Source organism: Acinonyx jubatus, chromosome B1, assembly GCF_027475565.1.
Source record: "Acinonyx jubatus isolate Ajub_Pintada_27869175 chromosome B1, VMU_Ajub_asm_v1.0, whole genome shotgun sequence".
Taxonomy (NCBI): Eukaryota; Metazoa; Chordata; class Mammalia; order Carnivora; family Felidae; genus Acinonyx; species Acinonyx jubatus.
The window spans coordinates 26,287,279-26,303,220 of NC_069382.1; the positions used below are offsets into that span (position 1 = coordinate 26,287,279).

At 36.1% G+C, this 15,942-nt stretch overlaps 1 protein-coding gene across 1 annotated transcript in view; it reads left to right on the top strand.

The window, feature by feature from the left end:
* The window catches only part of TNKS (tankyrase), a 215,073-nt gene that overhangs the window by 97,972 nt on the left and 101,159 nt on the right, over nt 1-15,942 (top strand). The window contains exons 4-5 of the mRNA XM_015082858.3: nt 12,603-12,639; nt 13,400-13,475. Of these exons, the coding sequence (XP_014938344.2) occupies nt 12,603-12,639; nt 13,400-13,475 (113 nt within the window). The remainder of the gene's footprint in view (nt 1-12,602; nt 12,640-13,399; nt 13,476-15,942) is intronic.

Genomic DNA, 15,942 nt, shown 5'->3' on the forward strand with positions numbered 1-15,942 from the left:
TGCTTGTGCTCTGTCTCTCTCTCAAAAATAAATAAATAGAAACATAAAAAAAATTTTTTTGAAGTTAATGTTATGCTCAGGAAAAGGCCAAATTGACTTTCCAGGCATTATATCTCAGTAGCTCTCTTTATAGTCTTTTAGATACAGTATTTTTGAAAACTACTTCTCCTGGAGAACATTATATTTAATATGTCTGAAATGCCTCCTAGCTGGACTGTGAACCCTCGATATGTTTCTTGAAGTGGGCTGTACAAGAATGAAAGGCTGCTCAATTTTAACAACTAAATAATTAAATAAACTATATTAGAAGGAAAAAAAAAAAAAAGAGGTTAGAATGGGAGAGAGCCAAAGCATAAGAGACTCTTAAAAACTGAGAACAAACTGAGGGTTGATGGGGGGTGGGAGGGAGTGGAGGGTGGGTGATGGGTATTGAGGAGGGCATCTTTTGGGATGAGTACTTGGTATTGTATGGAAACCAATTTGACAATAAATTTCATATATGAAAAAATAATTAATTAATTAAACTATATTATTTAAATAGGTTATTCTAACTTAATAGACATTTCTCAGTATATGAAGTCTGAATCAATAGTAATATATTCATTAAATATAAACTGAAACATCAAAGTACTTCTATGATTATTGGACAAAGTATTAATCTAAGATCAATATACAAATATTTTAAATTTTAAATTTTACAGTTTATAGTTGTGCAACATGATATTCCTAATCACACCATAAAGCTAACACATCAGATTACAAACTCTGCTGCATCGTGATCCGCTCGGTGCCTTCTCTCTCCTTGACATTCTTTCCATTCTTATTGCTACCATCTATGTTCTTTTTCCTCCCACCATCCTCTTGCCAGTGACCCTGGAACTAATCCCCAGTGTCTCCAGGTCTTAACTCATTGAGTTACCAGGTTAAGTTCAGCTTTAATTAGCTTACTCTTGTACTCAAAAAAAGCAAAGAATAACTCCCTCTTCCTATGCCTTACAAAATAATGTTCAGTCTTGCACCCTAACATTCAAGATCATTTATTTTTTTTATATGAAATTTATTGTCAAATTGGTTTCCATACAACACCCAATGCTCATCCCAACATGTGCCCTCCTCACTGCCCATCACCCACTTTCCCCTCCCCGCCACATCAACCCTCAGTTTGTTCTCAGTATTTAAGAGTCTCTTGTGGTTTGCCTCCTTCCCTCTCTGTAACTTTTTTTTTCCCCCTTCCCCTTCCCCATGGTCTTCTGTTGAGTTTCTCAGGATCCACATATCCAGATGGCCAACAGGCACATGAAAAGATGCTCAGCGTCGCTCCTCATCAGGGAAATACAAATCAAAACCACACTCAGATACCACCTCACACCGGTCAGAGTGGCTAAAATGAACAAATCAGGAGACTATAGATGCTGGTGAGGATGTGGAGAAATGGGAACCCTCTTGCACTGTTGGTGGGAATGCAAACTGGTGCAGCCACTCTGGAAAACAGTGTGGAGGCTCCTCAAAAAATTACAAATAGACCTACCCTATGACCCAGCAATAGCACTGCTAGGAATTTACCCAAGGGATACAGGAGTGCTGATGCATAGGGGCACTTGTACCCCAATGTTTATAGCAGCACTTTCAACAATAGCCAAGTTATGGAAAGAGCCTAAATGCCCATCAACTGATGAATGGATAAAGAAGATGTGGTTTATATATACAGTGGAATACAACTTAGCAATGAGAAAGAATGAAATCTGGCCATTTGTAGCATCGTGGATGGAACTGGAGAGTGTTATGCTAAGTGAAATAAGTCAGGCAGAGAAAGACAGATACCATGTTTTCACTCAAGATCCTTTAAAATATGGACCAGATTTTTATTTGAAGTATTATTCAGTATTCTTTATGCCTTTTCAACATATTTGGCATCAGTCACTTTTCCCCAAATACACCTTGAATTTTCAAACTTCTTTGTTAAGGTAGATACTTATCCAACCTCTAGTCCATTTCCACATGTTTAAAATCCTGCCCAAAAATATGTGGCCAAGCTTGTATATGACTTGACTTCATGAAATCACTCCATACCATTCATATAAAAAATACCATCAGAAGTAGTAAACTTCCATGCTGCTCCAACAACTTGGCCCCTCCCTACTGTCACAAGGCAGAGATTACAGTCCTAGTTTTGTCACTACATAGGTTTAAAATTTGGGGTCTTAGATGAATCATGTATAAAATAAGGACATCAAACTGTTTATACTGCCAAGCCTGTTTTAAAATTATATTGAGAAGCGACGAGCACAAACCAGAGGTTCTTAACCTGTGGTGACTTGATGAATCCAGAAAGCCTGCAAAAACTCTAAAAGATTTGAGTTTAGGGTCAAGTGTGCAAGGTGTTTTCTCCCTAGGGAGGGGGTCTAAAGCTATTCTTTCTTTAACTCCTTAGGATGGTCCATGATCCAAAAAAGGTTAGGAACCATCCATTTCCCTGATCTGAATCTTCTATTTACCCAGGCATACCCAGACACACACAGTATCTCTCTCAGTCGCATTGGTAAATATCTGAAAGCTTTAAAAACGTAGTGCTTAGTTCTGTTATCTCCTTAGGGTGGTCCTCCACCACTTTTCCTCACCACTTGTGACAGATAACGTTCACATGGGTGAGATCCTGCCATCAACAACAGTTCTGCACTGCAGCCTGCTGAATGCAGGAGATGCTGTGTAGGTTTGGTGCCATGCCTGGCGTGCTGCTCTAACTCTATCGCTTTTTCTCCTGCTGATTCCAGATTAAGTACACAACACAGTAGTGGTAGCTGTATTATTGCCATATTGTAGCTATTGAATGCATGTTTTTTAAATGAATAAAGAAAAGATGTTATTCAGAGGACAACTAATAAATGAATGGCAGTTAAAAAAAAAAAAAGAACAAGAGTTTGAATGAGAAAGACTGTGCCTAGTACAATACCATCAAACTTCACTAAAGTTAATGAACCTCTAAACTTGAATAAGAGATTGAGTGATACTTTGGGGACAATATAAGAAAAAAAAATACATTAAGCATTTGCAGTTGAAATAAACCACAATTGGTGCTTTTGAGAAGGCCAGAATGGCCAACAAGGTTACTACATCTTTTAGAGATTTTTGTAAACCAAGGACAAAATACATTATACAAAGAATGTACATGCAATCATGCACAATAATTACAATGAAGACAAGCCAGTTCTTATATTATTCAAAAGGTAGTCACTTGCCCTTCTACATTAGCCTCTGTTTTTTAGGTCCTTGTTATAAGAAGCAGAGGTTGGACAGTTCCCAGGTAGGTGTCTCACAAAACTCCAGGCCCTCAGTAGCCTGATGCATTGAGGGGCCAAGCATCCTGATAAGTGTAAGACTGCAGGAAAGTAATTTTCCTTTCACAGATAACAGCATGGTTCCTACACATCAAAATATGCTTTGTGTATATATTCTCAGCTCTGGGATTGCAGGTAGCATGTACCAGTTTCTTGCATGAAGAGATCAAATTTGTATATTCTCCCTGTTTAAAAAAAATAACAGGGCGCCTGAGTGGCTCAGTTGGTTTAGTGTCCGACTCTTAATAAATCGGCCCAGGTCATGATCTCGTGGTCTTGAGATCAAGCCCCGTGCAGGGCACTCTTATGCTGAGCGTGAAGCCTTCTTGGGATTCTGTCTCTCCCTCTCTCCCCCTGCCCTTCCCCCACTCACACACACACTCTCTCTCTCTCTCTCAAAATAAATAAATAAACATTTTTTAAAAATTGAAAAAAATACAAAAGCACAATTAAGTGAAGAACTAAAAAGCTGTGCAAATTGGTTCATTTTAGGTGAATTGCCCCCATGAGAGGCAGGGTTGGGGTTTCTAATTGTGAGGTTGTGGCAGAGTTGTCTTATATCTCATTAGTAAACTTTTTCTATTTTGTTCTTGTTTGTTTGTTTGTTTGTTTCTTTCTTTCTTTCTTTCTTTCTTATTTAGTTACTTACTTACTTACTTACTTACTTACTTATTTAAGAGAGTGAGCAAGGAAGAGGAGAGGGAGAGAGAATCTTAAGCAGCCTCCACATTCAGGGTGGAGCCCATTGCTTGCTTGATCCCACGACCCTGGGATCATGACCAGGCCAAAATCAAGAGTCGGTGGCTCAACTGACTGAACCACCCAGGCGCCCCTCTTATTCCTTTCTGTAGGTGATACATCCATATTCCAGAATTAAGAATTTTTCAAATTTTTAAAGAAGTCATTATTTGGCAGTTTCTTATAAAGTTTAAACATGTACTTATTATATGTAGTACCCCTACTCCTAATATTTGCCCAAGGAAATGAAGATATAGGTCCTTGCAAAATCTGAATTTTTATAGTTACTTTATTCATAATCTACCAAAGAGCTGGCAACAACCTGGATCTCTAGTAGCTAGTGAATGGGTAAGCAAATTCAGGTGCATTCATATAAGGAAATACTGCTTAACACTCAAAAAGAACAAATATTGATCTGTCCAATGACATGAATAAGCATTTGTACTAAGTAAAAGAACCCATATTCAAAAGTTTACATATTCTCTGATTCCATTTGTATGGCATTCTAAAACTATAGTAAAACTATATAAAACTATAGCAAAACTATAGGGACAGAAATAAGATCAGCGGTTGCCATGGAAGGGAGTTGGGATAGGAGATTGATTGTAGAGGGGCCTGAAGAGACTTTTTGGGTGATGGAAATATTCTGTGTCTGGAGGTTGTGGCCACAGGCTGTATAAGTTTGTCAAAATTCACAGGATTGTACATCTAAAAGGGATGGATTTAACTTTACATAAATTTTACTTCAGTATGCAAATAAAATAAGACACTGTACATCCATCTTGTATGCCTTATAAAACATCCCGATAGAGTCTGGTGATGCACCTTGTAGTCAAACATTAATATTTTTGCATTGAAATATATGATAACTAGGTACGCTGAGTAGGTTAAGTTTTGCTGTCAGATGACTTTTTGGAGCCTTTTGGATTTGAGATTTACAAATAAGAAATTGTGGGGGCGCCTGGGTGGCTCAGTTGGTTAAGTGTCTGACTTCAGCTCAGGTCATGATCTCGTGGTTCATGAGTTCCACTCCGACATTGGCCTGTCTGCTGTCAGCACAGAGCCTGCTTTGGATCCTCTGTCCCCTTCTCTCTCTGCCCCTCCTCTGCTTACTCTCTCTCAAAAATAAATAAACATTAAAAAAAATAAGAAATTGTAGATTGATGACTATGGAAAAGGGACCACTGGTACAGAACAAAGAATATAAAACTATTGGCCTGTTTTGGATCAAATATGGATTTTACTTTTCCAAACCCCTTTTTTGGGAGGGGAACAGCCATTGTGATAATAAAAAAAAATCAGTGTCTCACGTCTCCCAGTCTCACCCAGCTCTCCCTTCTTGTCTTCTGTTTGATGTATCAAAAGGTCTTTTCCTCTGCAGAATAATCTAAAAGTCCTTTCCTTTTTAAAGTATAGGCATACTTTGGAGAATTTCTCATTGGTTAATAACGTCCTGTAGGAACACCTTTCTTGGCTTTTAATATCCAGTTTTAGAGAGTGTATATATCTTGTAATATACCCTTTTTGGGGGAAGTAGTGTACATTTATTTTTATGCCCCAAATTTAAATACTTACATTTTTAATAACAAAAATCCAATGAAAAGTCTTGTTACGTGCCAGATACAACTGACAGAATGTCAGAGACCTGTATAAATTATTTGAAACTCTGCAGAGTGTCCATAAATGGGACACTTTGGACTAGATGTTGCTGGGGCTAAGCAAGGTCATATGACCGCCCACACAGAAACTAAGAGTTAACGATTCTGTTATTTATTTGGGCGCCTGGGTGGCTCAGTAGGCTAAGTGTCCAGCTTTGGCTCAGGTCATAATCTCACCATTTGTGAGTTCGAGCCCCGTGTCGGGCTCTGTGCTGACAGCTCAGAGCCTGGAGCCTGCTTCAGATTCTATGTCTCCCTCTCTCTCTGCCCCTCCCCTGTTTGTACTCTTTCTCTCTCTCCTTCAAAAATAAACATTAAAATAATTTTAAAAGAAAATAATTGTTATTTACTGGTTGCATTACATGTTTTTTTCGCAGAGCCTTTGTTATATTTGAATGTTATATTATGTTTTTTAAATGTTTTAGGACATCGGTTTGGGTTTTGTGTTGACATGTAATCTGTTGTTATTTTTTATCATTTAAACATTGTGATCTAGGGGCGCCTGGGTGGCGCAGTCGGTTAAGCGTCCGACTTCAGCCAGGTCACGATCTCGCGGTCCGTGAGTTCGAGCCCCGCGTCAGGCTCTCGGCTGGTGGCTCAGAGCCTGGAGCCTGTTTCCGATTCTGTGTCTCCCTCTCTCTCTGACCCTCCCCCGTTCATGCTCTGTCTCTCTCTGTCCCAAAAATAAATAAACGTTGAAAAAAAAAATTAAACATTGTGATCTAGGATAATATAATCGTATTTGGGGGTCTTTTTCTTTGAAAATTGATTTTTCTTTTTTTGCAGGGAGTGGGACACTTCCATTTTCTCAAAGAATTGGAAAATTCTCAAATAATCTTTTGGTTTATATCTAGTTCAATGCTTAGATGAACTTTTCCTTAAAAAAAATCTTACCAACAAAATAGAAATGTCTATAATTAAATATCAGAATTCTACAGATCACCACTTTCTTCTGAAAGAGCTATTTTCATTTAACTTCTGTTAGAGTGTCACCAAAATATAGAACCAACTAAGTAAATAGTATAGGTTGACTAAAATTGCTTTACCACTTATTCTGTAATTCGCAGGTGTAGTACGTTTTATAACAGTTCAGTAGAGATTTTGTTTCCCACATAATTTATGTTTTTCCTTAAAGTTTGTTTGGAGCAACATTAAAATTGTTTTAGAAAAAGAGCTGAGCAATATTGAGAATCAAATACAGGATGAGAATTTTACAGCTGAAACCCGAAATCATTGAACCCTTCACCTTCCCTTTCCAGATGGCAATAAAATAGAAGAAGGTCCCTAGAATATAGAGTGACTTTCCCGAGGTCACACAAGTAAATTGATGGCAGAGGTAGAATCCACTCCAGATCTTTTTTCATACAGTTCAGTGTCTTCCCCTATATTTCATACTGATGAAGAAGTTGTTTAATATTTAATAGGGGAAAAAAAGTTTACAGAGTTTTGGCATTGACAAATTAATAGTAAGAATAATATGGAAAGTAGCTTATTAAAGTAAAAGATGACTTCTTTTTTGTTTTTTTAAGATGACTTCTTAAATAGTCAATAAAAACCCTAGAGTAGCATGATCCAAAAAATGTTTAACTGTTCTAATGTTCTCTCTGCACCGTCTGCTGGAGGAGACAATAGCCACATGTGCCTATTGAAAAACTTGAAATAAGGCTAGTGCAACTGATGAACAGTTTTTGTTTTTGTATAATGTGAATGTCCGTGAAAGTAAATAGCTATGAGAGAGTGCCGTGTACTGTATAGGACAGCACGGCTTTGAGGTCCTCTGGTATGGACCTTTGGTATGGACTTTGGTGTGGTAGTGCAGGCGATGTTTAATGTTAGCTAATGTTGACTAATTAAAAGGTCCGAGTTGTAGGAAGCAAAAGAAAATAAAAGGATCTCCACTAGAACAATTCTCTGTTCAAGCCTGGAATTTGAAAGCCCCACATTATTCTGTGTTTAGAATGGAGGTGGAGTGTGTAGTTTGACCATGATTCTAGACTTAATTAATGGTATGGACTTTGACTCCAGTATCAGAATGAGTGGGAAGACTGATAAGATTCAGAAGTAGGAGGAAGGCGTGGAGAGCTCTTACAAGGTCATAGTTTTTCTCCAGTTGTCCTGAAAATATTTAGGAAAGATTTCAGAGAGAAAAAAGAATTCAAGAACTCCTGGAGCCATTGTTTATTAAAGTAGAATACCAGTCTATCTGCAAATTGCTTTTGGTGGAAGACCTGTAGCTTTAAGCTTCTTGAGATGAGATTATTTCCCAGTGCTTTAATGAAATTCCTTCCACAGCTACATAGTTAGTTCTGAATTTTCAAAGCTATTAGTGAAAATACAATGGAGTTTGTCACCTAAATTAATGTTTTATTCCCCATGTAGGCTGTCATTTTAGCTACAAGAATCAGTTAATCTCTTATATTTGCTGGTACCTTGATGAGAAAGTATCTCTATAAGAATTATCAATTCATGGTACTATTTAGCACTCAGCAGCGCAAGGGTCCCTACACCTGATAACTGAGATGATTGATTAAAGTCTTTACATAGCCCTTCCCTGAGGTATCTAAAGCAGGAGGAATTAAGCATGTTAATGGAAATGCAGAAAGCATTGATCATTTGAATAGACCTGGAATGAATTTTTCTCATTCCTACTCCCTTGGTCCAAAATGTTAAAACAAACTAAAAAGGTTAAGCCCTGTATACTTTTTTTTTTTTTTTGCCCATGTTTACAAGCTCATATGAGAGTTCTAATGCTTTAAAATGGTTTTGATGGAAATATTTAGCTTAAATAATATAAATAGGTTTAACCTATTTAAAGCTAGTTATTGTTAACTATTTTTAAAATTGTCTTATTGCCATTACTGTTTTGTTACTCTTTGGTTTACATCATCTTGTAGAGCTCAGGCTTGGTTAGTTTGTGCTTACATATTAGCTTTTTTCAGGGCCTGGCTGATCATGAATAATGTTCAGTAAAACCTTAGACAATTCATTTAACTGCCTCGGTGTCAATTTCATTAACTGTAAATGAGTATGTTGCAGATGATCCCTTAGGAGAACAATTCTGAAATTGGAGGTGAGGTGACAGAAGAAAGGTGACTTTCAAACTCCATTTCCCTCATTGCATCTAAGAAGATGTTACCATAGGCATATATTGTGAATGGCTTCAAAGTAGACAAAAGTCGTAATTCTTTTTTGGTCCCTCATTGCTCTAAGAATTTGTGATTCTGTGTTCATAATCTTTCCATGCTATTTCCCCTCAACAAAGCCAAATGACTCATTTTTACAAAACTAAGTCTCCTTTGATTCTTTCACTTGCTAAAGAAAGAGGCAAAAGCGCTTTTAAATGTCGAAATTGAGATGTCAATAATTAGGACTCCTATTTATTGATGTAAGTTTTCTTCATTTTTATTCAAAAGGTAATTTTGCCTTCATACTAAGTGAAAAGAGAAGTTTTTTTTTCTAACTACCTCAGAGAAATAAAAGGGAGTTTCATTTTTAACCTATTTTGACCGTTATTTTTTAACCTTTTTTTAAACCTTTCTTTTTAACACATTGACTCACACCTCCTGTGTGTGTATACTTGTTTGTGTGTGTGTGTGTATTTATTTTTACCTGTATACTGACATTAGTGTACTAAAAAGAAAAAGCAGTTCAGACTTTGAAAAGTAAACTTTGTGGCTTGCTTATTTTTTTAATCCCACTTATTTTATTCTAATCAAAGAAAAATATTTTAAGCTGTCTGTTTTCAGCATTCCTGGCTGCTATTATCTTGACTGTAATTGCCTAGTTTCCTTTCCGGCTGATCTATTGTTAGCCTTTATCTGGATGTTATTAAAGAATATAAATGCTCCATAGAGCACCATATAGTCCCAGCCAGAATGTTCTCAGATTCTTTGCAAAAATGACACCAAACCAGTGGTTTGGCTGGTAAGTAAGTAGCTCAGATTTGTTGTCAGAATGTACAAGGGATTCTAAATTCACTGCTCGTTGTTCCTGAGATGTAGCATTTGAAAAACAGCTTCAGCTGTTTATGGATTATGGTCCTTGGGCACCAGATAGTGGATGTTGGAATGTATTGCAGAAAAGCTGATTAAAGTACTAGAGCCTCTAAAAGTAAAAGTAGAAAGTCATTTGTAATACCTGTGCCTGACTCTGTCGGGTGCACTTATATGGTTCCTTTAGAGAGCTTTGGTTTATTATCATCTTATCCATGCAGGAATAACCTTTTTGTAAAAAAAAAAAAAAAATGCGCCTTTTGGAGAAAACATTCATAAGCAATACTTGATGAGAAGTTTATGTGGGTAGACTGATTTGAACTTTGAAAATCCTAAATACTTTGCACTCTTATTATCTAGCTTATTAGAGTCTTGTTTCACTACAACTCAGCTTTCAATGGTAGCTACTTCAATTCCCAATTTTCATGTGTTGTGACCGTCAATCAGGGAATTTACACTGGCCCCAAAACATAAACTATGTCAGAATTCATTGTCCCTCCCCACCCCCTACCTCTTAGGCCACTTTTCTCCCCGACAACAGTTCACAGAAGTAGAGTCTGGAGATATTTTATATTATTACAAAACTTACAGGTCTTTAAATATACTTCGTACTCCTCTTGTTGAGATATTTCCATATTTCCTCATTATTTTTGGAGTAAAGTTCAAACTTCTTAGAGAGCCGTTCATGATCTGTTCCTTCCCTACCCATTCCCCTGCAGTGTGAGTGTGGTTTCAGACTTACAGAGCTACTGTTTCCCTTCCTATTGATTTTTGTTTCTGTTTTACACTGGTTGCCTGCTTCTCCTTCACCCTTTTTTCATTTTACCTGAGAATTGCTTGCTCTTCCTTCAAAACTCTGCGTACATTTCCCTTCTTCCAGGAAACCTTCCTTGAGCCACAATTACCCTGCCTCTTACTAATCTCAGTCAGACCAGCCTTTAAGCTGTTTATGACTTTCACAAGATTCTTTTCATACTCTACTGGGACCTTATGTTTGTCTGGCTCACTTAAGAGACCAATACTCCTTGAGTTCAGAGATGATACTGGGGTCTTTTGTGGGTCTGAATCTGGCATTTTCAAATAAATGTTTGTTGACTGACTGAATGACTTCTAGAGATAATCTCATAATTTGACTTACTTTGCCCCTGATCCTTAAGGCATCTGAGAGTATGGTTTATGTCATATTCCTCACAAGGAGCTTTTAAATTGACTCACTCACTTCCATATTGCCACCTAAAATGTGTAGTAAAGGTAGGTCTTTGGCTTTGGGAAGACAAGAACCTATTGGCTAGGAGATACAGTAATATAAATCTTAACACTGTCAATTAGCCAAAGAATGTGGAATACAATATATGGGAAATTGGAAAGACCAACTCTATGATGAATGATGCATTGTAGCTTATCCATGTAGATTGTTGAATCTGTGACTTTAGTGGTATATAAAATTTCCTTAGGAGGGAATAGATATTTAATAACTTCTTCCTTATTTGAAAATAACTGTTTACAGTTTCTAGATTTTAATGTAATCTTAATATGAGAAGCAAGACAAAGTTTGAACCAAAAGAATATTTGCCAGTGATGGGCTATAGAATTTAAGCGTGTACTTGGTTGTCCTTAGGTGTCTTTTGAGTATTTGCATCAATATTCTGCATTCTGTTACAAAACAGAAACAAAATGCAAAGAAATCCATATTTATAAATGATAAGATGTTTAAAATAATTTAAGCTTATTTCTTAATAGAATTGTAACATTTTCGTTTAATCTAAAATTTTATTTCTTCTATGTATGGTTAATATTTGCTTTCATGTAATTATTTGCTTAGACATTTTGTATAATTATTTCTCTAATGATATAGCAAACTGACTCAGCACATTATAGCTGAATCATAGTCCTGGCTCTTCTTTTTATTTATTGAATAAACAAACACTGTATTGTTAAAATTCTTTGTCCTTCAACTGAGTTTGCAGAAGCAGCTTGTTTGTTAGATCTTGCATACTCTAAGGAATGTGTATCAAAGGTTTGAAATTATATACCTGTTTTTCAGTCTGCGAAATTTTTAAAAAATAGAAGGGAGCAAAATTGTCCACGTCTCAATAGTTGGCTATCTGCTTACTCTCAGAGACCCCAGCCTCCTTTTTAAAAATAATTTTAAGGGTTTCTTGTTTACTAAAATTTGGTATTGAATTTGTGTAAAGTCTGAAGATTGCAGCATGCTAGAATATTTTTGTCATCTAAGACTGTATTCACTGTTTGGGTTTTTGGAGCACTGCCTCCAAGAGGTTCGTAGCATTTGGTACGGAGTTCACGTATTTCTAGTCTACAGACCTACCCTATTGAGGCAAAAGCTTCATGATGCTGATGTGTTTTTTTCTACTGCTATAATGCTCAGCAACGGTAATTAATTAAAAAAAAAAAACTTTCCATGTCATTACAAATAAAACTGAGGTTTTTTTTTGAAGGCTAGTAATTTGTACCTTTAAAGAGCCACATTATTTTGCTTTTGTCTCAGAATGTATTATGCTTCACAAGTATACTGTGACAGCCTGAATAGGAAAGGGGGGAGGGGACATTGTCTTCAGCTGGCATGCTGTTATCAGAGGGAATGTGTTTCTGGACACGAGATTTAGCATTCATTGGTTGTCTGAAGAAAGCTATTTCATCTGAGGATTGGACAAGAAGCTGCGTCAATTTGCTGCCCGTCTCCAAGGCACTGGTGATGCTGCCTTCACAAGCTGGCTAACGTCACGGCTCCATCACCCAGCGGGGTGTGGACTCTCTTTTTCTGTTCTTCTCTATTTAATTCTCTATTTGCTGCCTACTGCATTTCTTAATCTGTCTTCTGCCAAATGCTAACAGCATGATATTTTGCAATCATCTAGGTGAATACAAGAAAGACGAACTCCTAGAAGCTGCTAGGTAAGTGATTCCATTCATTTTAAGTGAGTATAATGCATGTAAGGGAGAAAAGGGGGAGGGCAGGTGGAGGACTATAAAAATTATAACATGTTATTGTCTCGCTTGGATTTTACGTGATAATGCGGCTGAGACCCTATACTCAATCTCTATATACTTTGTTTTACATGATGTTTATTAAATGATAGAGTTGTGCAACATGGCAAAGATTACAAGGTTAATTTTATTTGGAACATTTCTCAGGGTACCTGCAGACCTTAGTTGCCCAGCTTTTCGGATGATCTTCGTGGAGTATTTAAAAACCTATCTCTTCATTTTTCTCAGAAAATTTTTCTAGCAAAGCTTGTCTGGGGAGTATAAAGTAAATGTTAAAATTCTCATCCATTTTCTTTTGTTCTTGGTCATTTATAATTTAATTAGTTAGCTTTGTTCATCATTTTGTATGTATTTTTAAGCCCAGTGTTTTAGAGCACTTATCAAAATAAAGTTTGTTTGTAATTAAGAAGGTGACTTGATGCAGATAAATAAAACCATTAAAAATGTAGAAAGATGTACTATCCAAGATGTACCGCTGTATGATGATTCACAGGAATTAATTAGGAATGTGTTGATTTAATTCAGTCTACCAAAAGAGAGTCATTGAGAACCATATACAGGAAATCAAAGCAAGCCTATATTATTTTCCACTCTTCTGAAAAATATCCATAAATATTCATAAGAAGCTCTATAATATCATAGGAATTGACTTACTACCTTTTTACAGGAGTGGTAATGAAGAAAAACTAATGGCTTTACTGACTCCTCTAAATGTGAATTGCCATGCAAGTGATGGGCGAAAGGTAAGTTCTTTAATATCCCCCTTCAATAATTTCTTCTTGCTTTATACTGAAAAATTTTGAAGTCGGCATATATGTGTATACACACATATATGTACATATGTACATACAACTATTTTTACTGGCATCTTTTCACCATAAAATGAAATGCTGCTGTATCTGTTATTGGCAGTTGTGACATATTCATAGAACTGGTGAAGCATGGGTTTTAAAGCCTTTCCTCTTAAATGTCAGACACTGAAAGTTGTTTGTTAAATAGAACTGCAGCTTTGTCGGTGATTAAAATTATAGCAACATATATTATTTTTTATGTATGATCTTGGAAATTGGAAATATTTGTTTATGTCCTATTTTTACCTGTCTTTGTTTGGATATTTGCATTTTTGATCTCCTATTTGGCAGCGGAAGATTTGCTTGCTAGATACCAACACTTTTTCCATTTAAAGCTGAGAAAATGCTAACAGTTTTTAGATATGTAACAGCACTGCTTTTTTGCTTGTTTTTTTTTTTTTTTATTATTGGCTAAGTTTTTATCATGGTCTGTTGAAAGAAAATAGACTAAAGATGAGAGAAATATTCTGCATTAATTTACAGTTGCTACGAATGTAAGGTATGTATAAATGTACAGCTGAGTCTTCATTACATGCTCTGCATTCTTGCCGAGTATGGGCCGAAATGTATCCCTTCACAGCCTTTGGTAATTGACTGCAAAGTTTTGCAGGGATTTGCCTAATAGATATTGAAAAATAAAACACTCTGTATTGTAAAGCCTTGGTTAAAATGACAGCTCATATTTTAATGATTAAGGATAACTTTTGTATTTTAAAAATGTAAAATATTTTTGAAGTTACACTGTGAATATTGAGGAACATCATTTGTGTCTAATATTTAAAGAATTAGTTTCTTTGAAATTATTTTATAGTGAAAATGTGCTATGGGAAATATCAGGATGGACGGTACACCCCTTAGATATATATAGTGTCTTTATAGTGCCTCTACACATTTTTCCATTCCAATGAAACCCATATAATAGTGGCAAGGAACCGAATCCTCTCCACAGAATATATGTTATTTGTTATTATAGGTGGTTTGTATATTATTTCAAGTGGCCTATTGAGCATTCAGTTTCTCTGGATAATCTGGGGACAGACTTCTACTTTAATGGAAGGTTAAATTATTATACATATATCAAGCTATAAACTAGCAGAGATTTACTCAGTATTTGTAATGACTTTTGGGAGACGGTTTTAAATGATAACTGCTCATTTTTTCCCTTCAATTTTGAAGTTGCTTTGGGGATTTTAACATTCTTGAGTTACTTGGAGCTCCAGATTTTGTTTGGATCCTCTCAGTAAATAAAGTGACTTTTATCAGTGTGCAGAAGAGGGCCTTCTCAACTATGGTGAGTGTAGCTCTGTCTTTAGGTAGAGCTCGTCTAGAGCCCAGCCTGCTTCAGTTTCCATAGTCGTTTTAATATTACAGACTTTATGTGAGATGGCTCTAGCAGGAGCCGATTTCTATTCCAGCCTCATTCTCCCATCGTCAGCCTTATACCTTACCAGCCCCATTTGTAGCTCAATAAGTCAAATAATTAAGGAGCACGAACACTGATAATTAACAAATTACCTCTTCTCCCTGCCTCACTCCCTGCCTAACTATATAAACTCCTTTATTTTTCCCTTCTCCCCAAAGGAGAATACACTTCCCTCATTCCTTTAGCTGGAACCGGTATATTCCTTACCCAAATTCCTGGGGCTCCCTTTCTGTATTATTCTATGGATGGCATTTACCACAGAGTTTTTTCCTCTATTCATCCATTAGCTCTTTGTATTTTGCCCTGGACCAAGCCTGGTACCTTGCAAGTAGCCAGAATCTTAGGATATGACTATGCTCCCTAATAAACATAATTTTATCCTCTGACTGAAAAATCATCTGTGCTCTTTTCCATTTAGAAAATGAACTCAGAAGTGTGTGAATAGAAGATTTTATATTTTCCATTATTATATGTTATTACTAGTATTATTTTACTAATTTATTTTTGATTTATTATATCATGAAGGAAAGCTATATTTTAATGTATAGCACATTGTTAAGAACGTGTTTCATACATTGTGATTTTGCTGTAGGATTCATACCATATAAATAATGTAATAATTCTCCAAAATGGGCTCCTATACTTTTTTATATTATTAGTTTGCTCAAATTAGATAGAAAAAGAAAATTAGATGTAAGCATTTATTAGGTTTTCGTGCTATGCATATAACATAAAAAATCAGTCACAATTGTTCATCAGTATGCAAAATGTAAATAAAATTTCATAATTAAAATTTAATTGTATTCATATTTACATATTACCCTTATTTATGGCACAGAATAGTTCTTATTAAATGTGCCAGCTACGGTAAAGCCATAAAGTGGCAAATATTCTGGGTGCTGATGGAGATTGGGATAAGGTCCTTTAGTTATGACA